At 53.7% G+C, this 26,506-nt stretch overlaps 1 protein-coding gene across 1 annotated transcript in view; it reads left to right on the forward strand.

Annotated features, from left to right (window-relative positions):
• Window positions 1-26,506, forward strand: part of TCF7 (transcription factor 7) — an 82,554-nt gene that overhangs the window by 39,484 nt on the left and 16,564 nt on the right. The window contains exons 2-3 of the mRNA XM_038772609.1: window positions 15,411-15,519; window positions 18,596-18,686. Coding sequence (XP_038628537.1) covers window positions 15,411-15,519; window positions 18,596-18,686 — 200 coding nt within the window. The remainder of the gene's footprint in view (window positions 1-15,410; window positions 15,520-18,595; window positions 18,687-26,506) is intronic.

Consider the following 26,506-nt stretch of genomic DNA (forward strand, 5'->3'; position numbering starts at 1 on the left):
CTTCTCTGTGCCTCAGTTGCCTCATCTATAAAATGGGTATTAAGACTAGGAGCCCCATGTGGGACTTGAACTGTGTCCAACCTGACCAGCTCGTATCTACCCCAATGCTTAGTACAGTACCTGTCACATAGAAAGCACTTAATAAATACCCATAAAAATAAAGCAGCAGCCCAGGGGATCAGCCAACTCAGTTATATTGTACTCTCCCAGGCACTTAGTACAGGGCTCTGTCCAAAATAAGCGCTTAATAAATATCATTGATTGACCTGAAAGAGGGGACCAGCGGTCGCATTGTGGGAACTCTGGGCCGGATGTCTCTCCATCGGTTCAGTGAGATAGGGCCTGCAACTTATTGACAGCACAGAATCTCTGAGCAATGCTTTCCACTCTCATTGGGGATTCTGGGTCCTTAGGCTAATGGTGAAGACCCTTCAGGCAGTCGGTCTATTGATAGTATTTATTGAGCACCTTTTATGTGCTGAGCACCGTGATGGGCACTACAGCGTGTAGAGCACTGTGCAGGTTGCCTATTGTGCGTAAAGGTCCCATACTGGGTGCCTACTGTGTGCAGAGCACTGGGCTGAATGCCTCCTATGTGCAAAGTAGTGAGCTGGGCACTCGCAGTGTGCAGAGCACTGTACTAGCACTTGGGAGAGTACCCCAGAAGCAAAACTTGTGTCAACTTGAAATCGGATTTGCACCCTATTTATTCACCCCTCTCTCAGCCCCACAGCCCTTACGTACAGATCCATTTTTTTTTATATTAATGTCTGTATCCTCCTCTAGACCATGAGCTCACTGTGGGCAGGGAACATGTCTACCACCTCTCTTGTGCTCTCCCAAGCGCTTAGTACAGTGCTCTGCCCACAAGTACTTAATAAATATAATTGATCTATTGATTGACTGACTTGGCCTAGTGGAAAGAGCACGGACCTGAGAATCAGAGGACCTGGGTTCTAATTTCGGCTCCATCCCATACAAGCCTGCTATGTGGCTTCTCTGTGCCTCAGTTACCTCATCTATAAAATAGGGATTCAAAACTGTTCCCTCGCCTACTTAAAAAATTGTGAACCCTATGTGGGACAGGAACCGTATTTGACCTGATTACCTCGTATCTTCCCGAGCGCTAAAAAGTGTGCTTGTCACGTAGTAAGCTCTTAACAGATATTATTATTATTATTGATTGAACTGCCCTCCCTCAAGAAATTACAGTCTAATGGGGGAGTCAGGAACAAATAATTTGCAGAGAGTGGGAGCAGGAGGGAAAGCAAGAATATAACTGGCAGTAACTAGAGCGTGGTAAGAGGAAATAGGAGAATGAGCAAGTGGGAGGAGGGAGCACTTGGTCATCTCAGGATGAAGAATTGGACAGCCTATGTTTAGAGCCAGGGCCCACTGGGACAGGAGAGACAAACCCTGATTGTCGGCTATCCCGCCGCTCCCAAATAGGCATGTGCTAGCCCACGTCCACCCCCCCCCCCGCCCCCCCCAAGGAGGATTGGGTCAGGGCACCCGCTGGTTCCCGGGAAGGGCCACTGCTGGCACTAACACCATGGCGTAGTGGATAGAGCACACGCGTGGGAGTCCGGAGGTCATGGGTTCTAATGCCGGCTCTCCCACTTAATAATCATAATTATGGTATTTGTTAAGCGCTTACTATGTGCCAAGCACTGTTGTAAGCGCTGAGGTAGATACAAGAGAATCAGGTGCCCCACATGGGGCTCACAGTCTTAAATCCCCATTTTTCAGATGAGGTAACTGAGGCACAGAGAAGTGAAGTGGCTTGCCCAAGATCACACAGCAGACAAGTGGTGGAGCCGGGATTGGAACCCATGTCCTCTGACTCTCAAGCCCATGCTCTTTCCACTAAGCCACGTTGCTTCTCTGGTCTGCCGTGTGACCTTGGGCAAGTCACTTCACTTCTCTGAGCCTCAGTTACCTCATCTGTAAAAGGGGGATTGAGACTGTGAGCCCCACCTGGGACAGGGACTGTGTCCAACCTGATTTCTTTGTATCCACCTCAGCTCTTAGTACAGTGCATGGCACGTATTATGTGCTTAACAAATACCACAATTATTATTATTACTTTATTATTATTATTATTATTAACACCAAGAGTTGGAGAGGTAATTGGAAGGGCAGGGGCTGGGATGACATGCCCGTACGATACGCAGAGCACTGCCAATACTCCCGGGACTCCCAGGGCTCCTGGGGCTCTCGGAGCTCCCAGTGCTCAATCAGTGGTATTTATTGAGCGCTCACTGGGCGCAGAGCCCTGTACTAAGCGCTTGGGAGAGGACCCTATAACAGGGTGGGTAGACACATCCCCTGCCCACAACGAGGTCCTCAGTGCTCCTGAGGCTCTCGATGCCACTAAGTCTCCCCATGCTCTCAGTTCTCCTGAGACTCCTGGGTCTGTCAGTGTTCTGTGCTTCCGGGGATCCCAGGGGACCCAGAGCCGTCAGTCCTCCCGGTGCTCCCGGGGATCCCGGAGCTTGCAGCCCCTCCCTCCCGGCCTGCGGACGGCCTCTCTGCAGAGGCTCTGTGGCTTGGGGAGAGTGCGAGCCGAGGGAAAGGCAGTGGCGCGAACGCACCGTGGCCTTTGAGCTGATGCTTTCCCTGTTTCTGTGCAATGACCGCAAAAATAACAAGTTGCCATCCGCTCAGCTCTGCTGCTTAATCACCCCCTCCCTGGGACGAGCAGGCAGACACTGGCTTTATTTCCGAGAGAACGAGTTGAAAATGGCTGGTGAGTCTCATTCTCGACACCCAGTAGCCCTCTCCTTGCCCCCAACCCTGTGGCCCGGCCCCGCCCCTCACCCCCCTCTCGGCTCTAGGAGATGTGAGACACTCCCCTCCTATCCCCACCCCCCACGCGTTTTCTCGATTTGATATTTTGGGGCCAGAGATGTGGGAAAGTTTGAAAGTGACATGACTAATAAACACTTACCGCTGCCTAGGTTACCCCGGCGAGGGCCTGAAACCACAGCAGCAAGCGAATGTGCCGCTGTACAGTATCTGGTTAGTGACAGTGACAGACAAGTCAGAGCAAAACTCAGGGGTTGTTTCCAGATTCGCCCGCTCCCAGCAGCCGGGGCCACCGGGGCTGCCGGCACTAGCTCAGGTAGCCCGGGAGACTGAGCTCCGGGACGCGGCAGAGGGAGGCTGGGCGAGCGTCTCCGGGCCACTGGGAGTCCCCGGAATTCTTGGGGAGTCGGGGCGGGCCCGTGGAACGGGCTGTCCCAGCGGAAATGGGGGAGCGTGGATGGGGTGACTCTGGGCCTGGGGTTTGAGCTTCACCCAGGGGGCCATGGGCAGGGCAAGAGGGCGGTAAGCTTAGGGTGCAGCAGGAGGGATTCAGGCTGGATCTAAGGAAGCATCTCCAGGCCGTGAGGATGAGTTGTAGTTTGCTCCGTGAGGTCAAGCGCGGGACTGTAAAGTTTTTTAGTGGATGTGAAATCCCTCAGCGGCTCCACTCTCCAGCCCAGCCAGCCCCCAGCTGCGAGTGTGTCTGTGTGTGCGGAGGGCGGGAGGGGGCCTAACTTGAACAGCGGTTTGGGCTGCGGGGAGGGCGCTTCCCAGGGCAGAAGCCACTGGAAATGGTTCCATTCAGTCAAACAGTCAAACGACCTATCAATCAGTGATATATATCCAGTGCTTATTGGGTGCAGAGTGCTGCACTAAGCCCTTGGGAGAGTTCAGTAATAATAAAAATAATAATGATATTTGTTAAGCGCTTACCATGTGCAAATCACTGTCTAAGCTTGCCAGACAGGATTCCTGCCTGATCGCCAATCCCTGAACCATCCAACTTTTTAGTGTTCCTGCTGCAGTTCTTCTCACCGCCTCAAGCCCGAGAGTTGAGGCTGCCGTTGGAGCTGTCTCTGTTGTACTCCCCAAGTGCTTATTACAGTGCTCACTACACGATAAGTGCTCAATAAATACCATTGATTGATTGATTGAAAGTGTAGACCATCTTTGAGTTGGAATGGGTTGAGGGTCACAAGGGAATGGACTAGATGAATGAGCGTTCACCCTCCCTGGCAGACCAAGAATTCTAGAATAATCATCAGATATTTATTGAGCACTAGCTAAGTGACAAGCACTGGGGTGGAAACAGGATGATCAGCTCAGACACAGTCATTGTCCAAGGCTCCCAGTCCAAAATAGGGGGAGCAGGTATCCTATCCCCATTTCACAGAGGAGGAAATGGAGGCCCAGAGAGGCTAAGTGACTTCCTCCAGGTCACACAGCAGGCAAAGCTAGGACTAGAACACAGATCATCTGACTCTTGGTGTCACCACAAGCCACAGGCTCGATTGGGTCAAATAAGAGAAGAGGGGGCGGAAGGCGCGGGGGTGGTCGAGGAAGGTGGCGAGAGTCAGTTAGACTTAAGGAGGAACCTCCTGATTGGGAGGGCTGGGAGAAACCGGAAAAGGCTTCTGTCACCCACCCTCGGAGGTACCCCGAGCACCTAGTACAGTGCTCTGCACAAAGTAAGCATTTAATAACTACCGTTACTACTACTACCCTTCTGTTGGGAATGATCTGGGTGTAGCCAGCCTGGAGGCAGGGGGATGGATTAAATGACCCCTAGAGGTCACTTCCCAAACCGAGGAGCTCCTGGGATTCTCTTTGAAGTGCATCCATCACCATGGAAACTCTCATCGGTATGGGAGGAAGGAAGTGGCAGAGCGCAGCCCAAAGGCAGTTTATATAATGGTTTGAGAAAGGGAGGGGCCGGCGTTGGCTTTGAAGTCCCTCGGGCCGACCGGCCTGGCCCCGTGGGGTTAATATTTGGTTTATCGGCGCAAAAGTATGTCTAGAAGGTATAATGTGTGGCCGGAGGTGGGCCGGACCAATAATCGCTCTGCTAATTTTCAAGGGGAGACTGAAAATCCCCTTGAGAGTTCCCGGGCAGCAGGCAGATGCCTGATATTTATTTATTTTACCTTATTTTTTTAATGGTATTTGTTAAACATTTACTATGTGTCAAGCACTGTTCTAAACACCGGGGTAGGTACACGTTGAAAGTGTTTTTCTGGCAGGGAAGGCCCAGGATCCTGGGGCCCGGTTTCATCACCGGAGGCGGCTCAGTCAAGACCAGTTGAGTTGGATCAGGAGAGGCTGGAACCGAGGTTGGGGCTTGGGAAAGGGAAGACAGCCGAACCGGCCCTTGGGATGGGAACTCGGGAGACCCTGGTTCTAGTTCCCAGTCTGCCACTGGCCTGCTGTGTGACCTTGGCCATGCCGCTTATCCTCTCTGGGCTTCAGTCTCATCCTCTGTAAAACAGGGGTAAGATCCGTACTCTCTCTGCCTCTTAGCCCTGGGGGGAACAGGGACAACGTCCCATCGGATCCTCTGGACCTATCTCCCCACTGAGCATGTGGTGAGCGCTGAACTTGCATTCCATCCTTAAGACAGAATGGGGGCTTTGGCCAAGGACCAGGTAGCAAGGTCTGTGTCAGAGGGGGTGGACGCAGCGAGTAGAAAGGCCCGGCTGACAAGAATCCATTGACAATCCCTTAGAATGTATCTGCCAACCCTACTGTAGTGTATTCTCCCAAGTGCTCTGCCCATAGTAAGCAATCCACAAATACCATTGTTATTGTTGATGATGATGATGATGATGAGAAATCCGCAAAGCAGAGAGAAGTCTGTGCCAATGGAGAGACCCATGATGTGGGACTAGATAGCGGTTTGTGGTCTTTCTGACTTGGTGCTGGTGGACTGCCTCTCTCTGATGGTAGCTGGATAATAATAATTATAACTAATAATAATAATGGTATTTTTAAGCACTCAATATGTGCCAAGCACTGTTCTAAGCACTGGGGTAGATACAAGGTAAGCAGGTTGCCTCGCGTGGGGCTCACAGTCTTCATCCCCATTTTACAGATGAGGTAACTGAGGCACAGAGAAGCTACGCGACTTGCCCAAAGTCACACAGCTGACAAGTGGCGGAGGCAGGATTAGAACCCATGACCTCTGACTCCCAAGCCCCTGCTCTTTCCACTAAGCCATGCTGCTTCTCACGCTGGTTCCATGTTGCCTGCCGCTTCTGATTTTACTAACTCCCTGAACCCAGCTGTGAGTTTGGGAAAATGTTCCAGGTCCCGTCTCTCCCACAAAACAGAAAGCCTGTGTTTCTTCGATCCCGGCTTCCCTGTGCAGACTGCACCCCCACCGCCCCCAACCACCATCAACGCCACCAAAGAGCAGCTTTCTCCCAGCCGAAAGGTCAGGCTAGGGAATCTGGCTTCTCCCTGGTCAGTACGGGGGCTGCGAGGACATTGGCAGACATTTCCCAGAGCAAGTTCAGGGTGCCGAAGCTGGGAGATCTTTTCCAGAAGCGTTGGGGGTGAAGGCAGGGGACCCCAGGATTTTAAAACCATCCCCCCTGCACCACCCGATAGGCTTGACCTGGAAGAAGTTTTGGCCAGTCAATCAATCAGTCATTCATTGAGCACTGACTGTGTGCAGAGCAACTATACTAAGTGCTTAGGAGAGTACAACATCAAACTTATTTATTGAGCCCAGACAGTGAGCAGAGCGCTTGGGAGAGTACAATATGACAGAGTTGGTAGACACATTTACTGCCCTCTGAGCTTGCGATATAATGAAGTTGGTACAGTCCAGCTCAGGGGAGGCCTTGAGGGGCTTTAGTCCAGAAAACCCCAGGGGAATAGGCCCCCAAATCATCCCAGCCACCACCCACCTCTTTTGGGTAACCCTTCCCTTGCTGGGGCGGAAAGACTGGGGCCAGACCCCAGGAAGAGCTATCCAGGCCCTGCCTGGCCAGGTGTTCTGCCTGAGGAAGAGGCTTTTCCTTTCAATCAGTCAATCAAAGGCATTTATTAAGCACAAACTGTGTGCTCAGCACTGTATTAAGTCCTTGGGAAAGTACAATACAGTAGAATTGGAAGACGCAATCCCTGCCCACAAGGAGCTTACAGCCTACAGGGGTGAAACAGACATTAAATTAGATGAGATAGGGGAAACAGAGTATAGAGATATTCACTTTTTATTAAGGCTACTTAAGTGCTTGTGGGGCTCGGATGAGTATCAAAGTGCTTAAAGGAATTTTCCTTTTCCAAATGAATTTATTTCCACCACCTGGAGTCACTCCTCCATCTCCGGACAATCTGGAAGCCACGGAGTCTAGGCCACCAGTTCTTCCTCAGGTCTCTGGAGTTGCCTCTAGACGGTATGCTCATTGTGGTGGGGGAATGTGTCAGCTAACTGTCATATTGTACTCTCCCAAGAGCTTAGCACAGTGCTCTGCACATAGTAAGCACCCAATAAATACCATTGATTGATTGATTGCTCCTTTCCCATCTTGCTTCTGGCCCCTGAGAGACCTCCTCCTAGCCCTCTGGGGCAGCCTCGAACCCTTGGCTCACTCTGTGCTGCCATTGCAAAGTGTGCCCCCATGGGAGTAGGAAACCTTCCAGCTGGCCATCAGCCAATCCATCAGTGATATTTATTGAGCGCTTACTGTGTGCAGAACACTGTATTAAGTGCTTGGGAGAGTGCTGTATAACAGAGCTTATAGAAACTTTCCCTGCCCCTCTAAACTGTTCTCCCCCTCTAGACTGAAAGCTTGTTGTGGGCAGGGAATGTGTCTGTTATAATGTTATATCGTACTCTCCCAAGCACTTAGTGCAAGTGCTCTGCACACAGTCAATAAATACAATGGACTGACCGACTGCCCGCAGTGAGCTTAAAGTCTAAAGGGGTCCATCCACCTCCCAGGCCGCCTCCTGCAGCGGACCCCAAAGGCACCAGCCAGCTCAGAAGACCCCCGCTCCTGAGGACGCCCCCGTCACCGGTCCCCAAGCTCCGAGGTCCGGATCGGTGTCCGGGCCAGCAAACTGGACGCTTTCATTCTCCCCAAGGGCAACCCTGGCCCAGCTCCGTCCCCCGTCCCGCCCTCACACTCCCCCAGCCATTCGAATGCGCTTTGGTCTAAAACTTGAATATTTTCCCCCAGCCTCCTTCCCCCCTGGTCAGCCTGCATGGAATAAAGTCAGTGGAGGATAGGTTAGTTTGGAGGTTCTGCGGCGAGTCATGACCAGTGAGGGGCTATTTGCCAGGGCACAGGGGTAAGGGGTGTGTAGGTAGCCCGGTGGCCACTAGAAGGAGACCCAAGGCGAGGCCTGTTGGGCCACATGCCATTTGCCAAGGGTGGCGGCCACCGACTCCGAGGGAGAGCTCTTCCTTTACAGGGGACGGGCTCTGCTCGGCTTCTGTGGGAGAGACCCGTTTCCTGCTGACAAAGGGGCATTCCGGAATGATGCAGTGATTCTAGGAGGCCTTCTGAAGTCATCCGGATTCCCTTCAGTTGCATGGCGTAGTGGATGGAGTGCCTGCCTGGGAGTCAGAAGGTCATGAGTTCTAATTCCGCTTGTCTGCTGTGTGGCCGCGGGCAAATCACATAGCTTCTCTGTGCCTCAGTTACCTCCTCAGTAAAATGGGGATTGTGACTGTGAGCTCCACCTGGACAACCCAATTTACTTGTATCCACCCCAGCACTTAGTACAGTTCTTGGCACATAGTAAGCACTTAACAAACACCACAATTATTATCATTATTATTATTGAACTGTTCAGCTGAGAGCCAAGGCTCAGAACCTGGCCATCTACTTGCCATCCATCCCCTGCCCCTCATCCCAGGAAACCCAAGCGGGTCCCTCCATGTTGGGCAGGATAAAGGCCCAGCCAGCTTCTTCCCAGCGTCTTAGCTTTCTGTTTGGATGCTCCCCGATAAACCACACGCTTGTGGTATCCCAAGTGCTTAGAACAGCCCGCTCACTTCACTCCTCTAACACCAGCTTGATCACTATGCCTCCATCTTGTCTACCTCATCCGTGACCCTCTTTCGCACATCTTCCCTTTGGCCTGGAAATCACCTTCCCCTCCATTTATGCCAGATTACCACTCTCCCCACCTTCAAAATCTTATTAAGACACCTCCTTTGTGAGGCCTTCTCTGATTGAGACCTCTTTTTCCCCTACTCCCTCTTCTTTCTGCGTCATCTGTGCACTTGGAGCTGTACCCTCTGGGCACTTAATATTCACCCCAGCACTTAGGTAAATATCGGTAATTCATTCACCTACATTAATGTCTGTCTCCCGCTTTAGACTGTAAACTCAGTGTGGGCAGGGAACGTGTCTGTCAACTCTGTTGAATTGTAATAATAATAATGATGATGGCATTGATTAAGCACTTACTGTGTGCAAAGCACTGTTCTAAGCGCTGGGGGGGGGATACAAGGTGATCACGTTGTCCCACGTGGGGCTCACAGTCTTAATCCCCATTTTACAGATGAGATAACTGAGGCTCAGAAAAGTTAAGTGACTTACCCAAGGTCACACAGCAGACGTGGGGGAGCCGGGATTAGAACCCTCTCCCAAGTGCTGAGCTCAGTGCTCTGCACACAGCAAGCACTCAGTAAATACCATTGATGGATTGACCCGTTGTTCTGTAGACAGTAGACACTCAATAGGTACCACTGATTGATCTTGGGTGTGGTTCCCTGATAATGACCCAAGCCTTTTAAACAGTGATCCATCAGTCAGTAGCTTTTATTAAGTATCTACTCTGTGCAGAGAATTGGTCTAGAAGCTAACTGCAGGCAGATCTCTGTAATGAACGCCTGCTGTAGTACTGCTATCTTGTTGCAGAGCACTGTTCTAGGAGGCCTGCTGTGTACAGGGCACTATACTAAGTGCTTGAGAGAATACCTTAAATGTACAAGGGAAGCAGCAAGATCTAGCAGAAAGAGTACAGGCCTGAGGACCTGGGTTCTAATTCCGGCTCCACCTTTTGTCTGCTGTGTGACCTTGGGCAAGTCACTTAACTTCGCTGTGCCTGTTACCTCATCTGTAAAATGAGGATTAAGACTGTGAGCCCCATGTGGGGCACGAACTGTGTCCAATCTGATAAGGTTTATCTACCCCCAGCACTTAGTACAGTGCCTGGCACATATTAAGTGCTTAACAAATATTTTTTTTAAAAAAGAGACCTCATTCTCACCCTCAGGCACTTATAATCTAATGAATCTCTGGGGTTAACAGCTCCTGAACCTAATGCCCTGTCTTCCAGAGTGCCGCAGAGCACTGCAGGGTGCAAAGCACTGTGCTGATCACTTGGGAGAGCACAGTACAATAGAAAGGGCTGGCAGGAAGAGGAGGGTTCAGCTCCTGGAGGCTGCATCTCTCATTGCCTCAGAGAACCCACCCCCAAACACCCCATTCCTCCATGACAGATGTGGCCCAGACCCCCACGCCCCAACCCCAGGGCCCGATACCTATCTTGAGCTCCACCCCACAGGCCTCCTGTTTCTAAAAGGAAATGAAATGAGACTCTTGTCGCATGAAGTTTATGCAATTGACAGACTGGCACAAGGGCACCACCCAGCCCTCTCCACTCTAATGCCGGGTGCCTTCGGCCTCCCCACTGCCACGGGCTGCGCCTCTCCCACCCAGCTCCATGGCTCTGCCCAAGAGGGCCCGACCGCGCTGCCATCCTTGTGTCCCAGGAGAGGTGGGATGAACCAGGGGGGCCTAGGCCCCGTGCCCAGTGTTCAAAGTTAGCTGGATTTGAACCGCAGCATCCAGTGGGCTTTATGGAGGCAGGGGGAGTGAGAGGAGGAGCATGGGATTTTGTGAGGAAGGGGTAGAGCTTCTGCCACCACCTCCAGTCCCTGCTCCCTGGAATGGCCGTCCCGGGGCTTTTCCTTCTGCCACAGCCAAGGTCCAGCTTCCTTCCGGCTCGGCCCAGAGCCCAGGTCTGGGAGAGCAGGTGCTCTCTGCCCTACATGGCCCTACCAAATATACACTCTCCACCTCCACACCCACCTCCAAGGGCTGCTCAGTTGGGCCTGGGGGCTGGATGGGACCAGGACTGTGTGATCTGTCCTGTTTGAGCTGGAGTCCCTTCCAGCCACAGGTGTCTCCCAGAGCAGCCCATCGTCTGATCCCAGCATAATAATAATAATAATTTTGGTATTTGTTAAGCACTTACTATGTGCAAAGCACTGTTCTAAGCGTCCGTCCATCCATCTGTCTGTCTACAGGTGGCACCACCAGATGGGGTGGGTGCCCGGGCAGGCAGGAACAGTCAGGTGGTTCCTCTCTGTGTGTGAAGGGGATCGGGGCAGGGGAGAAATAGACTGTCCGCACCCGAGAGCAGAGACTAGGTCTCTGGCTCCTGGGGTCCCCTCCCAATGCTTAGTACAGTGCTCTGCACATGGGAGGAACTCAGTACTTCTGATGGTGCTGGGGGTGAGGATGACAACGATGATGATGATGATGGTGGTGGTGGTGGTAGGGTCGACAACTCTGAGGCCAGCCTGCCCAGGCCCGGGTCCTGGATCGGAGTCCGTGAGGCTGAGGCAGGTCTCAGGGAGGAGCACATGGGGCCCTCTCCATCCCGTGAGTATGACCAGGAACAGGAATTTTCTGAGAAGAGCTCACAACTCAGTAGCACCTAAACACATTCGCATGTCCTGCTAATGCTCCCAATCTCTCCATGAGGTAGGAAGGGCAGGGATCCCGATCCTTCATTGGCAGGCCGAGAAACCAAGGCCCAGAGGTTGAGCATGCTGCCCATCACCGCGTGCCAGGCAGATGTAGCAGAAGCTGGAGAGCCACTCCAGCCGGAGGGCTGTGGGGTGGGAGGATGGGGTCCCTGTGGGGCTTACTGGGCGACCCCACTGAGAGCTGCCTGAAAGGCCATTTACCAGCAGCTCTTGTTGCCAGGTGGGGGGAGGGCCTCTGCTCTAACCATCCCAGCAGCCCCTGTGTGAGCTTTCCTCCTGAGAACGGGGAATGAGTCATCCCCCCCATCTGGTGACCACTGTGAAAAGTAAGAGTTCTGTGGGCTTGTGCTTGGCGGGAGGCATGGGTTGGGCCAGAGCTCTACTTCAAAAGGGGTAAATGTGGAATTTCACCTGAGGGCATCCAGCTCTGGAAACCCCTTCCTCCAGAGAACCCCCTCCTCCATGAGGAATTCATAGTTGCCACTGGTTAGATATCTCAGAGTGTGACTCTCAATCATTCCTTCAGTGGGGTATAATGAGCCCCTACGGCCTGGGCGAGGTCCTCTGGGTGCCTGTTCTGTGCAGAGTGCTGGCCTAGGCCCGTAGAACTGTGTGTCCAGCTAGATTATCTTGGATCCACCCTAGAGCTTAATACAGTGCCTGGCACTTAGTAAGGGCTTAACACCTATCATAAATAAAAATAGACCATACTATAGAGCTAGAAGACATGATTCCCCTCCCTTCAAGGAGATTGTAAGACCCGAAGCCGGTTACAGTTAAAAGGAAATAAAGGGAATGAGAAGATGGACTAGCGAATAAGAACCTATGTAGATGTGTACCAAAGCGTCATGGGCATAATTATGAGAAACAGTGTGGCTTAGTGGAAAGAGCACGGACTTGGGAGTCAGAGGTCGTGGGTTCTAAATCCGACTCCACCGCTTGTCTGCAGTGTGACTTTGGGCAAGACACTTAACTTCTCTGTGCCTCAGTTACCTCATCTGTAAAATGGGGATCAAGACTATGAGCCCCACATGGGACAACCTGCTTACCTAGTATCTACCTCAGTGCTTAGAACAGTGTTTGGCACATAGTAAATGTTTAACAAATACCATAATTTTTATAAATACTGGGATGGTCAACGGGAAGCTGTAACCTGGGAAGAAAAAAAAAAGTTTTGTTTTTGTGGTATTTAAGTGCTTACTATGTACCAGGCACTGTACTTAGCACCGGGTAGATACAAGCCAATCGGATTGGATTTAGTCAGTGTCCCACATGGGGCTCAGTCTCAATCCCCATTTTACAGATGAGGTAATTGAGGCACAGAGAATTCAAGTGACTTGCTCAAGGTCACACAGCAGGTAAGTGGCAGAGCCCAGTATTAGAACACAGGTCCTTCTGTCTCCCAGGCCCTGATGTATCCGCTAGGCCACGCCTCGTCTCACTGAGAGGGCATTAGTCAGATAATCAGAGAAGGCCTCTTGGAGGAGGTGGGGTTTCAGGAAGGCTTTGAAGATGGACAGGGCTGTTGTCTGAGGAGCAGTGTGGCTTAGTGGAAAGAGCACGGACTTGGGAGTCAGAGGTCATGGGTTCTAATCCTGGCTGCCACTTGTCAGCTGTGTGACTTTGGGCAAGCCACTTAACTTCTCTGTTTCTCGGTTACCTCATCTGTAAAATGCGGATTAAGAGTGTGAGCCCCACGTGGGACAATCCGGTTACCTTGTATCTATCCCAGCGCTTAGAATAGGGCTTGGCATATAGTAAGCGCTTAACAAATGCCATCATCATTATTATAATTGTTATTATTATTTGAAGTGAGAGGGAGCTCCAGGAAGGAGGATGGGTGGGAGGTGGAGTCAGAGAGGGGAGAGGCAAGAGCAGAGTCGGTTGAGGAGGTTGATCGAAGCATAGAGACCCAGCTGTGGAGCAGTGGCTGAAACGGGTTGCTCTGTAAGGAGAGGGCTGCAGGAAAGCCTCAGAGCAGATCCGCAGGAGTTTCTATTTGATCCAGAAAAAAACAGGGCACGTCGGCCATGGGAATCCACCGGCCGGCCGGGACAGGAGGATGGAGGAGGTGTGATGGGAGGGAGGAAGAGGCCCAAAGATGGCCCCTCGTGGCTACTGGAGGGGCTTCGGGCTGCTCCCTGCAGCATTGGGCAGGTGTGCCCCCCAAGAGCAGGGATTCATTCATTCGTTCGAATTTATTGAGTGCTTACTGTGTGCAGAGCACTGTATTAAGCACTTATGTTTGTGGTTGGGAACTAGGTGTGGTGGAGCGGGTAGGAGGAGAGACAGTGAGCCAAAATCAGGAACGGGGAGGGTCCTCAGGGAACCAGGTGCTTTGACGTCGAAGCAGGAGATGTTTGTAACTCCCCTCTCGGCAGGAATGGCACCGCCCGGCGCTGATTGAGCCTGGCCCAAACTGCCTCCAGCCCCCCAGCATAGTGGGTAAACATCTCAGGCCCCAAGGTGCCCGTGGAGGACTTAGGCTTAATACCAACCCTGCCACTTGCCTGCTGTGAGACCTCGGGCAAGTCGACTTCACTTCTCCAGACCTCAGTTTCCTCATCTGTAAAATGGGGATTTAGTACCCGTTCTCCCTTAGGCTGTGAGCCCAATGCGGGACAGGCAGACTGTGTCCTACCTGACTGTCTTGTACCTACCCCAACACTTGGGACAGTGCTTGGACCAGAGTAAGCATTTAGCAAACACCATAATTATTCTTGTTTTTAATATTATTAATAATATAATAATATTAAAGCCCTACTGAGAGCTCACCTCCTCCAGGAGGCCTTCCCAGACTGAGCCCCCTCCTCCCCCCTCGATCCCCCCACACCTTACCTCCTTCCCTTCCCCACAGCACCTGTATATATGTATATAAGTTTGTACATATTTATTACTCTATTTTACTTGTACATATCTATTCTGTTTATTTTATTTTGTTAATATGTTTAGTTTTGTTCTCTTGTCGCCCCCTTCTAGACTGTGAGTCCACTGTCGGGTAGGGACCGTCTCTATATGTTGCCAACTTGTACTTCCCAAGTGCTTAGTACAGTGCTCTGCACACAGTAAGCGCTCAATAAATACGATTGATTGATTGATATTATTTATCACCCTGTGGTTGCTGGGGTCCTGGGACAGTCACCAAGAGGCCAGTGAGAGGGGTTTAGGAAAACTTCCCTTGCTAAATGGATCACCATGTGTGAGAGCTGCCTGCCCTCTGGAAGGTGCCGTCCCCCTGCTGAATCCAACATGGGCTTCCCACATCGCTCCCCAACCGCCGCCGCCGCCCCCCCAGCCTCCTCCTAAAGTCTCCGCCGCCGAGTCCCACGGGGCCATCCTCCGCACCATCTCCATTCATTCCTTCAATCGTATTTATTGAGTGCTTACTGTGTGCAAAGCACTGTACTAAACTCTTGGAAGAGTACAATATAACAGCAGACACATTACTGCCCACAGCAAACTCACAGTCCAGAGGGGAAGGCAGGCCTTAATATAAATAAATAAATGAACAGATAAATGAATCAATGCCAGATATATACAGATGTGTATATATTTGCTGTGGGGATGGGAAGGAGGATGAATGAAGGAGCAAGTAACAGCGCAGAAGGGAGTGGGAGAAGAGGAGAGAAGGGCTTAGGGAAGGCATCCTGATGGAGATGTGCCATCAATGTGCCTTCCACCACGTGGGTCTCCTCCCCTCCTGCGGCCTCCCCACAAGATTCCCCCCAAAAGTGGGCCTGCAGATTGGGCCGGCTCTAGTGCCCACAGCTGAGGCCCCCCCCGGGCGGCCTTCACCTCTTCCCACCTCTCCCCTGACCGCACCCCACGCCCGCCTCTGACCCTGGCCTCTCCCCCTTGTGTCTTTCAGCACAACAAAGTGGGGCAGCCGTCTCACGGAGTCCCCCAGCTCGCCCCCCTGTACGAACATTTCAGCTCCCACCCAACCCACCTGCCAACCGACATCAACCAGAAACAAGGTAGGGCCGGACCTTGGGCTGGGAGGCGGGGGAGGTGGGGGTGCCGGGGGCAGCGGTGAATGTAGGTGGGTGGGGACTGTGATGGGGAGGGTGGGAGCCCGGAGGGGAGCTGGGTGGTTTCCTCCTCCCTCGGTCAGCCCCACACTGGACAAGTTTACCCACCTCTCACCCCACCCTTTTAATCCTGCAAGTGTTGCAGGGGGGCCTCCCACAGAAGCAAACGGTTTGTCCCCCACCTCCCGCTTCAGGTGGGCCTGAGCAGATCCCTCACCTGGGGCCTCTTGCTGGTTGAGGGCTTTGGTTTTGCTTTCCTAGAAAGGTGTTGCGTGTAGGAGTAGTGTTGGGGTGGGGGAAGGGGAGGGGAGGACCCAGCTTTATTCTTCCTTGTTTTATAGACGGTCCCTTTAGCATGTGACTCTGGGAAGTGCTGTCCTTCCAAACAGTGGGTCTTTCCTAAAATTCTGAGTTTGCCGGGGTGATTGCTCCTGTTTTACCCCTGGGGAAACTGAAACACAGCACTAGCATGAGTAGTTTTTAATAGTGGTATTAGTATTTATTGAGCACCCACTGTACTACATGTTTGGGAAGTACCAGACAAAGAAATGTCTCGTTCCCTGCCCTCAAGAAGGGGAGAAAGACTTTCAGAATATTGACAAATAGTCAAGGTAAATAACTGAATGTACAACTGACTAAATGTCTAGTGGAGTTACATCAGATAAGCAGACCAGCGAAGGCTTGCTGGCCTCAGACTCAAATGCAGTTAGCTTAGGCATAAAGGAAACCAGATCAGGCGAGTAAGAATTTTAACTCGAGTTGTAAACTGATCCCTCCCACCGGAGTGTTCTGGTTTTTCGTGCTACTGATGTTCCCAGTCATTAGGTGCATCACTGCTCTGGCAGCTTGTCAACTCTTTTAAATCTAAGGCGAGGTGAAATTATCCACTGGGGTCTCAAGGTCTCAGGCTACTGAGCTCCTTCTGCCCTCATATCTGTCTCTGTTTTGGAAAGGTTCTAGCTCCAGAGGAAACCTCCTAAAACCCCAGAGCCAGGACTGGGATCATCAGTCATCATCATCAATGGTATTTATTAAGCGCTTACTGCGTGCAGAGCAGTATACTAAGCGCTTGAGGGAGTGTACATTACAACAGAGTCCATAGATATATTCCCTGCTCACAGCGATCTTACGGTCTAGAGGGGGAGACAGTCGTTAAGGGAAATCCAGGAAGCTCATGTTTTAGGTCCAGTACGGTGCCCTAAGCCTCAGTTTCCTAAGCTGGAAGTTGGGTTGAAATAGTCCACGGAGGTCTCGGGTTCCCTGGAAGATTCCTTTTAAAGTGCAAAGCTTGTATTGAAACTGGAGGGGTAGGTTTGACCTCACTGCTGGCAACTTTGAGAAATAAACGCAGGCGCACACACATGCACCCCAATTTCAAACCAAACCAGAAATCCTTCTGCGGTTCCCCACTGCCATAACCGTAGGCCAGCCCTCCCTCCCAAAGGGCCCAGGTTGGCAGAATGGACCACTTCAGGGCTCAAGGCCCCAAGACCAGGCATCCTAAACCTCAAGCCCCACCACATCTGGGTGCCAGGGGTGATGGGGGATCCTGGGAGGTGGTTTGGGGAGTCCCTGCCCAAATCCTCCCCGTGCCTCTCCGGGAGCGTTCAGTGGCTACCTTCTCGACGCTCCCCTCAGCTTGTCGCTGCTGAGCTGAGCTGAGCTGAGCCCCAGGGCTCCCCGTCCCCAGAAGCAGAGTCAACGAGAAAATGGAAAGTGACCTGGCCTCTGATTCATCCTCCGCTGTGGGAAGGAGTCATTCTTAGAAAAGGAGGGTTCAAAGCCGGAAACGCACTGACTCAGTCAGCTCTTGGGAATCGGACCGTCTCCCCTTCCGGCTGGCCCAAGCCAGTGGTTGGCAAAGCCTTTCACCCCCACCTCCCCAGCCCCCCAACAGAGTGCCCCGCTATCTGGGGGCCGGCAGACTCCTTGGGGCCAGGAGGCAGTGGTGGTGGTGGCCGTGGCAGCGGCGGCTGCTAAAGGGCGCTGTGGATGGAGATGCCCTGTGAACTCTGCTCTCCCCTTCGCCATCTCTTTATCTCCCGCGCCACTGTCACCGTCGCTTCTGCTCACTTCTGCTCTTGCTGGCGAGGACAGGCTCTGGGGATTTCCTTTGCACTTTTAATCCCGACTCCTGAGCCGCTGCCTGGAAACTCCCACCCCGGCCCGGCCCGGCCCACCTTGTTTCTGAGCACCATCAGAGGAAGGGAGATATGGGCCCAGGGATGGCTCCGGAGATGGGCCATTGGCTTTGTCCACCTGGGATGAAACTTTCCCCCCAGCCCTCCTTCCCCCACCGCCCCCAGACCTCCGGGGGGTTCCGTCCTGCCTTTTCCTGGGTTCCTCTCTGCCCTGGCCTGCCCCACCCCTACTCATCTCGCTAAGGGAGGCCCTCGCCCCCGGCGTCCCGGGGGTCACGGATGCAGTGGATGCTGGGGAGGACTGGGGTGCGGGCTTCATCGGAGGGTGTCACCCACACTCAGATGCCACCACCCCTGCACCCTGTAGATGCCAGTGCCCAGTGCTGCTTTTCTGTGAGTGCTCAGGGCACCAGGTGACCTCTCCCATCCCGGGGCCCCCGCCCCCTGCCCAGGTGGTGGGACTGTCCTAGCCTTGAACAAACACCAGGTCAACGATGCCGCTCCCTGGGCAGGGTGTGGTCAGACTGGACCTACCCATTTCTGGTGTGGACATCCAGGCCACCAGTTTCCCCCCGGGTTGGGGACAGGCCGGGTTTTCTGCTCTTTGGCAGGGGGAGGGGTCCGCTAGTGGGTGCGTCTCCCAGGAACCCCTCCAGGTTTGTGCCTCGGGTATGAAGCAGGGTCTGTGGAGCTGGAGGACAGTCCCCGGGTGCCCCCACGTCCCCTGCGGCCCGGGGTTGCCGGCGGGGCAGGATCGGAAACCTCAGCCCACCCCTCTCCCCTACCCGAGGCAGCCCTCCATTCTCAGAAGCAGCGGGAACCCCAGCAGCCTTCGGGCTCCCCCTCCCCGCCTAATGTGGGCCGCTTTGCTCCTCCCCTAGGTGTGCACCGCCCGCTGCAGACGTCGGACATCCCCAGCTTCTACTCGCTGTCTCCCGGCGGCGTCGGCCAGATCTCCCACACCATGGGATGGTGAGTGAAGAGGGCCGGCTCTGGGCCGAACAAAAAACTGGGGCCTTTGGGGCCCCCAGGCAAGTCCTCCAGGGCCCGTTCCTCTCTTCCTGCCTGACCTCGGACCGTCCGGGGACCCCCACCCCACCCCCGGGGTGTGGGGGTGTGTGGACCTGGGACCCTCATCCCTCAGGGAAACCAGGAACAGGCTCACCGTTCTCCACTCCCTTCCCAGCCCTCCAGCCCCTCTTTCCCATTCAAGTGAAAAGGCGGCGCGGAGCTGGGAGGGGCGTCCCTCAGGACGAACAGCCGACTCAGGGGGTCCGGCCTAGGCCCTCTCCACACCCGGCCACCACGCCTGACCCTCCACAACAACCCCTGGAAATCCGGGCACCCCGCCCCACCTCGCCCGAGACGCACCCCCTGCCGATGTTTGGAAACAAAGCATCCGGCCCTCTGCCGCCAGTCAATCTGGGTGACGAAAACCGAAAGGCGCTCACCAGGCTCATTCGCTTTTTAACTTGAAGCTGTTTCACTTTTTGGCATTTCTGAGCCACGTTTGGACAGTGAAGACCGGGCTGCTCGGTTTCACTCCCGTTCCCAGTCAAACCTCCCGGCCCCCCGGCCCCTCCGCAGCCCAGCCCGATACCACAGCCGTTTGATTCCCCACACCGCAGGGGAGACCGAAAACACCTTGCTCGACCTCTTCCGATCTTCCCTTTAAAACACTCTTGTTTCTTTGCCGTGTTATCGGGCTGGGTGGTCGCTGCTGTTGTTGTTTTTCTGAAATAGGAAGCCTCTGGGGATGGGGAGCGGGATGTTGAGGCAGGGGTGGGGATGATCGAAACTCAATTATCAGTGCTGATATTATTACAGGGCTGAGGGGGATACTATCGGTAGCATCGACTGGATGCTTACCATGTGCAGAACACCGCACCGGGTTCCTGTCGCTCACAGAGCACTGTCCTGAGTGTCTGCTGCATGCAGAGCACTGTACTTACTGCCCACGGAGCACCGGACCGGGTGGCTACTGCATGCACCCTGTGTGCTGGACTGAGCTGCTGTGCACAGAGCACTCCAGGGCACAGACTGCAGGCAGAGCCTTGAAGTGGGCTGAACATAAAAAAGAAGCGGAAGACACCATCCCTGCCCTCGAGGAGCTTCCTGTCCAACCAGGGACACCGAAGAAGGCCTGAGCCAGGCCTTGCTGCGTAGAAAAATTGGCTGCTTGGGGGCGTTAGTACATATTCACTGTGGCTAACCCAAAAAGAAAGGTAGACCTGGGCCTTGGCTGGAGGTGCCCTCGATGGCCAGTGGCTCTTGGGCCCAATCTGTAGTCCGTGCTGGTGCCTGGGCACCAGAACAGCACCGTGGCCAGAAAAGCCCACAGAGAGGTGCCCAGGGCTCCAGAAAGAGGGAAACGGAGCAGGCACCTTTGTCCTGACACGGATCGCGACCCCTTTCTTTGCACTCGGAGCCCCGGCCTGACTCCGGCCAAGGACCCCCGGCAGGCTTGGGTGGGCCTGCCCGGAATTTCCCGGGGCCAGCAGCCCTGGGGGTGACTGCTAGCTGGTGGAAAGGTGGAGTTCACTGGTCGGTTTTGCAGGAAATTTTCTTCAGCTCCCCACCGCGATCACAGCTGAAAGGGTTTGCACCTTAACCACGAGGATGAAGTGAGTTTATTAGTGACTGAGGCAGCCGGGCAGGCCGTGTCATTGGGCGGGCAGGCCGACCCCCAGAATAGAAACTCAAACTCGCACCTTTTCACCCCTGTGGAGGACAGGGCTGAGCCGGACCCCTCTTCTCCAAGTATGAGGCCTAGGGGCACGGAGAGAGGGCGGGCCAAGATGCGGCGAAACTCACAGCAGCTCCCCCACCCACACAGGCTGGCGGAGCCTGGCATTGGGCACACGGATTCCCCAGGCAGAGGGTCTGGGGTCCCCTTTCAGGGCTGTTGGGTGAAATGTGATGAAGCTGAGCCCGAGGGATTTTGCAGAAGTGAAGGGAGGCCAGCCTAATGGAGGCTGTAAAATCTCTTTTCCTGGGGAATGGAAAAATGGGATTGGCTCCCCACCCCCCTGCAAGGATCTGGGGTCAGCCGGCTCAGAGGCCAGGGGCTGGACTAGATCAGTGGGGTCTTTGAGGTGTGTGAGAGGCCTGGGGGAGTCAGGCTGAGGGGGAGGGGGATTCGTGGGTGGGGAGAGCGCTGTTTGTGATCCTTGGGATGGAAGCGATCAGGGGATTGCATACCTCAATGTGCATGATGACATCCAACATGGTGGCATCCAGAGTTGTCCTAGCTAGTCTGGGCAGGACTCCTAGTTCCACCCGCATGTAGCAGCAGCATGGTGTAGCGGATCGAGCGCGGGTCCGAAAGGTCGTGGGTTCTAGTCCCGGATCTGCCACTTGTCTGCTGTGTGACCGTGCCCAAGGTCACGTCACTTCACTTTTCTGAGTCTCAGTTGCCTCATCTGTAAAACGGGGATTGAGACTGTGAGCCCTCCGTGAGACAGGGACCGTGTCCAACCTGATATGCTTGTATCCACCCCAGTGCTTAGTACAGTGCCTGGCACGTAGTAAGCACTTAGCAAATACCATAATTACTATTATTACCTGCTGGAACCCTGAGGCAAGATGGTCTCAGGGTGATGCTTCCCAGCTGCAATGGTCTTTGGGGCTGCGTTGTCCAAGGAGATTCACCTACTGTATACAGAGCACCGTGCGGGTCACCAGTAGTATGCAGGACACTGTGAAGGTCACTTATTGGATGCAGAGCACTGTGCAAGATGCCAACTGTGTGCTGAGCCCTGTGAAGGGCACCTACCGGGTACAAAACATGCTACTCTGGGGAAGCAGCATGGTGTACTGGATAGAGCCTGGGCCTGGGAATAAGAAGGTCGAGGGTTCTAATCCCAGCTCTGCCATTTGTCTGCTGCTGTGTGGCCTTGGGCAAATCACTTCACTTCTCTATACCTCAGTTACCTCCTCTGTAAAATGGGGATTAAGACTGTGAGCCCCACGTGGGACAGGGATTGTGTCCAACACAATTTGCTTGTATCCACCCCAGCGCTTAGCACATGCCTGGCACGTGGTAAGTGCTTAACAAATATCCCTATTATTATTATTATTTAGAAGCATTCAACACAAGTAAAATAATAATAATAGCAATAATAATATGGTATTTGTTAAGGGCTTACAATGTGCCGGGCATTGTCCGAGGCCCTGGGGTAGATAGAAGGTAATTGGATTGTCCCTTGTGGGGCTCACAGTCTCAATTCCCATTTTACAACTGAGGTAACTGAGGCACAGAGAAGTGACTTGCCCAGAGTCACATGGCAGATGAGTGACAGAGCCAGGGTTAGAACCCATGTCCTCTGATTCCCAAACCCATGCTCTTTCCACTAAGCCACGCTGCTTGGTCCATTACCTCAGGAGGAAATCTGTGTCATGGACCAGATTTATGAGCCAAAAAAAGTAATAGTAGTAATAATAATGGTTTTGTTAAATGCTACTATGTGCCAGGCACTGTACTAAGCTCTGGGACGGATACACGCAAATCGGGTTGGACACAGTGTCTGTCCCGCTCACAGTCTCAAATCCCCATTTTCCAGATGAGGTAACTGAGGCACAGAGAAGTGAAGTGATTTGCCCAAGGCCACACAGCAGACAAGTGGTGGAGGCGGGATTAGAACCCCTGACCTTCGGACTCCCAGGCCCGTCCTGCTGCTTCTCCAAAGAAATGCTCCGCGGCCCCTGCCCCTGGAGGGTCCTGGCCCTTGTCTCCCGCAAGCCGCCTGAGGAAATGTCAGTGGGCCGTCTTGGTTGGAGCCTGAGACGATTCCTTCCAGCCACCGGGCTGGTAGCGAGGGCCGGACGACCAGCGCGTGGCCCCCGGGGGCTCCCTCTCCCTCTGTGCCTGGATGAGCTCCCCCAGGGCTGGGGGCTGAGGAACTGGAAACACCTCAGCTGGGCCCACCAGCCCCTTGCCAGCCGGTCACCTCACCCTCTCCGCCCCCTTCCCCTCCTCCTTCTCCTCCTCCTCCTCCTTTCCCGCTTCCTCCTCCTCCTTCTGCTCCGTCGCCCAGCGGCACTTTGTTCCCACCGAGTCCCAGGAGGCTCGTCGTTTGATCCCCGGAGCCTGACCGCCTCACCCCGTCCCACCCCGCCGCCCCTCCAGAAGATTCCCCCCATCCTCCCCGAAACACTGGCTCCCCTCCTTTCCCCATCCATCCATCCATCCATCCCAAGAGTGCCCCCCACCTCTCCCGGCCCCGGGTCCTGAGGAGCTGGAGCCCCCCACCCCAGGGGTTGATGGATAGATTCTTGCGGCTGCAGTGAAATGAATGGAAGGGGCGCTGGGACTCCAGACTACCCTCCAGCTCCGTGCACAACCACTGCTCTGCCAGACCTGCTCTACTGGCCCCCCGAGTAGCAAGTGTGGCTTGGGATTAACTTCAGGTGTCTTCTCCCCCCACGGGGGTGGGGCCGGGGGGAGAAGGGCGGGAGCTTCAGAGTCTGGATTGGTGGTTTGACGGATTGTATCCCTGCTGGGGCCCAGCTGGCTTCTAGGAAGTGATGGAATTTACTAAGCACTTACTACATGCCTAGCACAGGGGTGAATGCAAGATCAGCAGAGCAGGCTCAGACCCAGACCCACACAGGGCTCACCTTCCAAGGGAAGGACAGAAAGGATTAGCTCCATTTTGCAGCTAGGGAAACAGGCCCAGAGAAGTTCAGTGATTTGTCCAGGGTTGCCCAGAAGTCCAAGGAGTGGTAACTTCTTAGGGTGCAGCGTGGTAAAAATTAGGTTTGCTTTCCCCGAACGCTGTAAGGGATTGTGCCCTGTGATTTTTGTAGGGCTAAACAAAGCTTGGTTTTTGAGATGGTGGCCCTTGTGTCAGTGATGAGGGCACTGTCCCATTGGGCATCTGGTGATGAACTTGAGCTTCTCCCCTGGGGAAGAGGAGGACAACCAGGATACTTTCAGCCCCTTCTTGGGCTGGGGGCTGGTAGCACCAGGGTCAGACGAACTTTCAGCTTTGTTAGGGAATGGTGTGTGGCCTCAGCTCCACGGGGGTCAGTGGGGCCTGCTCCCTTCAGCCTGAAGCTGTGACGGAGGTCCGTAGCCGGAATGGCTGGTCTGCCCAGCGGTCTCTATACCGGTCCTTGCCAAATGAATGGCAGTGTAAGCTGGCGGGCCAGGAGTGAGACCAGGAGCTGGGGAAGCCTGGGTCCATCTGGCTTCCCACATTGCCTCTGGACCCCAATGGCTTGGGGATGAGGGGAATTGGCTCTACCTGATCCCGGTGAGAGACACCCTAGCCCAGGGCTGCCAGAGGTTATCGGTACAGTCGCCGTTCTGGTGGCTGAGACAGACCCCCTCATCCCCAAACCAGTGCCGTGATCTCTTTGGTCAGGCAGTGCTTCCTGGCCCCAGCCCAGCCTAACAGAGGAGAGGAGAGAAGGCTGAGGCTGGGAATTTAGGCCTTCCACCCTGAAATGCCTTTCAGGTTACTACCTGCCCACCACGCTGGAAGCTGTTTTGTTGGCTTCTCTTGTAGTAAAGACTAATTCTGGGGCTAATTCTGGATGCCTCATTGAGCCACCCTTCTCGTTTGCATGGGAGGGATTCAGTGTGCAATAATGACCCTCCAGTGCCCTAGTAAAAGGCTGAGGTTTCACCTGCCCCAAAGCCAGGAATTTGGAAGAGACTCATCTGTCTGCCCTGTCGTGTTTTCCCCAATTGTCCTTGGCTCCCTCATCTCCCACAGGCTGAAAACTCCCTCTCCAGCCAATGATGTTTTTCCCGCAGGGGAGCCCTGGAGGGCTTCATCCGTCCCCTCGGACCCGAGGTGCAGAAGGGTCATCCTTTGGGGGACTTGTTTCTGTTCGGTCGCGGCCTGGAGTGGAGCCAGCCGGCTACCCAAGCCGGTCCTGGTCCTCTCCCACAATCTTCAGTGGAGTCCGTTGGCTAGTATTCTAACTAGAATCGGGTCCCAGGTCACCAGGCAGAGTGAGTCCCGAAGGAGGACGGTGCCTGCTTTGGCTGTTCCATTACCGTCCCCATTGCTTTGCTCCCGTCGTGTCCAGTGTTGGAGGGGCAGGGCATTGGCGGACATTTCCCTCAGAGGAGGGCCTTTGTCACTCTGTCCCAAAGAGGATAAATGGAAATTCCCCTGAGGGAAGGGGCTGGAATAATAATAATGGTATTTGTTAAAAGCACTATTCTAAGCGCTGGGGGTTACAAGGTGATTAGGTTGTCCCACGTGGGGCTCACAGTCTTCACCCCCATTTTGCAGATGAGGGAACTGAGGCACAGAAGTTAAGTGACCTGCCTAAAGTCACCCAGCTGATAAGTGGCAGAGCTGGGATTAGAACCCACGACCTCTGACTCCCAAGCCCGGGCTCTTGCCAGTGAGCCAAGCAGCTGCTCCTGAGGGATGGTGCCGGGACCAGATTTCGGAGCAGTGACCTTTCAACCCCCAAAGGGAGGCTCAGGCAAGAGGAACCAGGTGCCCAAGGCAGCTCCGTGTCCGGATGCTTCAGCCCTGCCAGCCTCCCATATTTTCCCAGGATGGGGGTTAGTGGGGGATTGCCATCGTGTCAGTTCCGTCCTCTTGCTCGGCTTGTAAGGTTGTCAGCTAGAAGAGGAAATGTTTCTGGCAGGTCAGATGGAAGAAGCCAAAGGGGTTTTTTGGCTTGGATTCAGGGCCAGGGCTGGAGGATGTGAACAGTGGGCCTGCCGCACCCTCTAGTGGCTGGAGATGGTGGTGCAGGCGCCTCATTCATTCATTCATTCATTCATTCATTCATTCATTCAATCGTATTTATTGAGCGCTTACTGTGTGCACAGCACTGTACTAAGCGCTTGGGAAGTACAAAAGTTGGCAACATCTAGAGACGGTCCCAACCCAACAGCGGGCTCACAGTCTAGAAGGTGGAGGCAGACAACAAAACCAAACCTATTAACGAAATAAAATAAATAGAATAAATACGAACAAATAAAATAGAGTAATAAATGCGTACAAACATCTTTACAGGGGTCGGGCTGGGACGGAGGGACGGATGAGGCTCGGGGAGCTTGGAGCGGCAGGTGGAAACTTTCAGAGGGGACGGAGGGGCGGAGGGACAAGCGCTGCTGTAGAGAAGCAGCGTGGCTCAGTGGAAAGAGCATGGGCTTTGGAGTCAGAGGTCATGGGTTCAAATCCCGGCTCCGCCACTTGTCAGCTGTGTGACTTTGGGCAAGTCACTTCACTTCTCTGGGCCTCAGTTACGTCATCTGTAAAATGGGGATTAAGATTGTGAGCCCCATGAGGGACAACCTGATCAATCAATCAATCAATCATATTTACTGAGCGCTTACTGTGTGCAGAGCACTGTACTAAGCGCTTGGGAAGTACAAATTGGCAACATATAGAGACAGTCCCTACCCAACATTGGGCTCACAGTCTAAAAGGGGGAGACAGAGAAAAAAAAACAAACAAACATACTAACAAAATAAAATAAATAGAATAGATATGTACAAATAAAATAAATAAATAAATAAATAGAGTAATAAATATGTACAAACATATATACATATATACAGGTGCTGTGGGGAAGGGAAGGAGGTAAGATGGGGGGGATGGAAAGGGGGACGAGGGGGAGAGGAAGGAAGGGGCTCAGTCTGGGAAGGCCTCCTGGAGGAGGTGAGCTCTCAGCAGGGCCTTGAAGGGAGGAAGAGAGCCAGCTTGGCGGAGGGGCAGAGGGAGGGCATTCCAGGCCCGGGGGATGACGTGGGCCGGGGGTCGATGGCGGGACAGGCGAGAATGAGGCACGGTGAGGAGATTAGCGGCAGAGGA

Source organism: Tachyglossus aculeatus, chromosome X1, assembly GCF_015852505.1.
Source record: "Tachyglossus aculeatus isolate mTacAcu1 chromosome X1, mTacAcu1.pri, whole genome shotgun sequence".
In the NCBI taxonomy this organism is placed as follows: domain Eukaryota; kingdom Metazoa; phylum Chordata; class Mammalia; order Monotremata; family Tachyglossidae; genus Tachyglossus; species Tachyglossus aculeatus.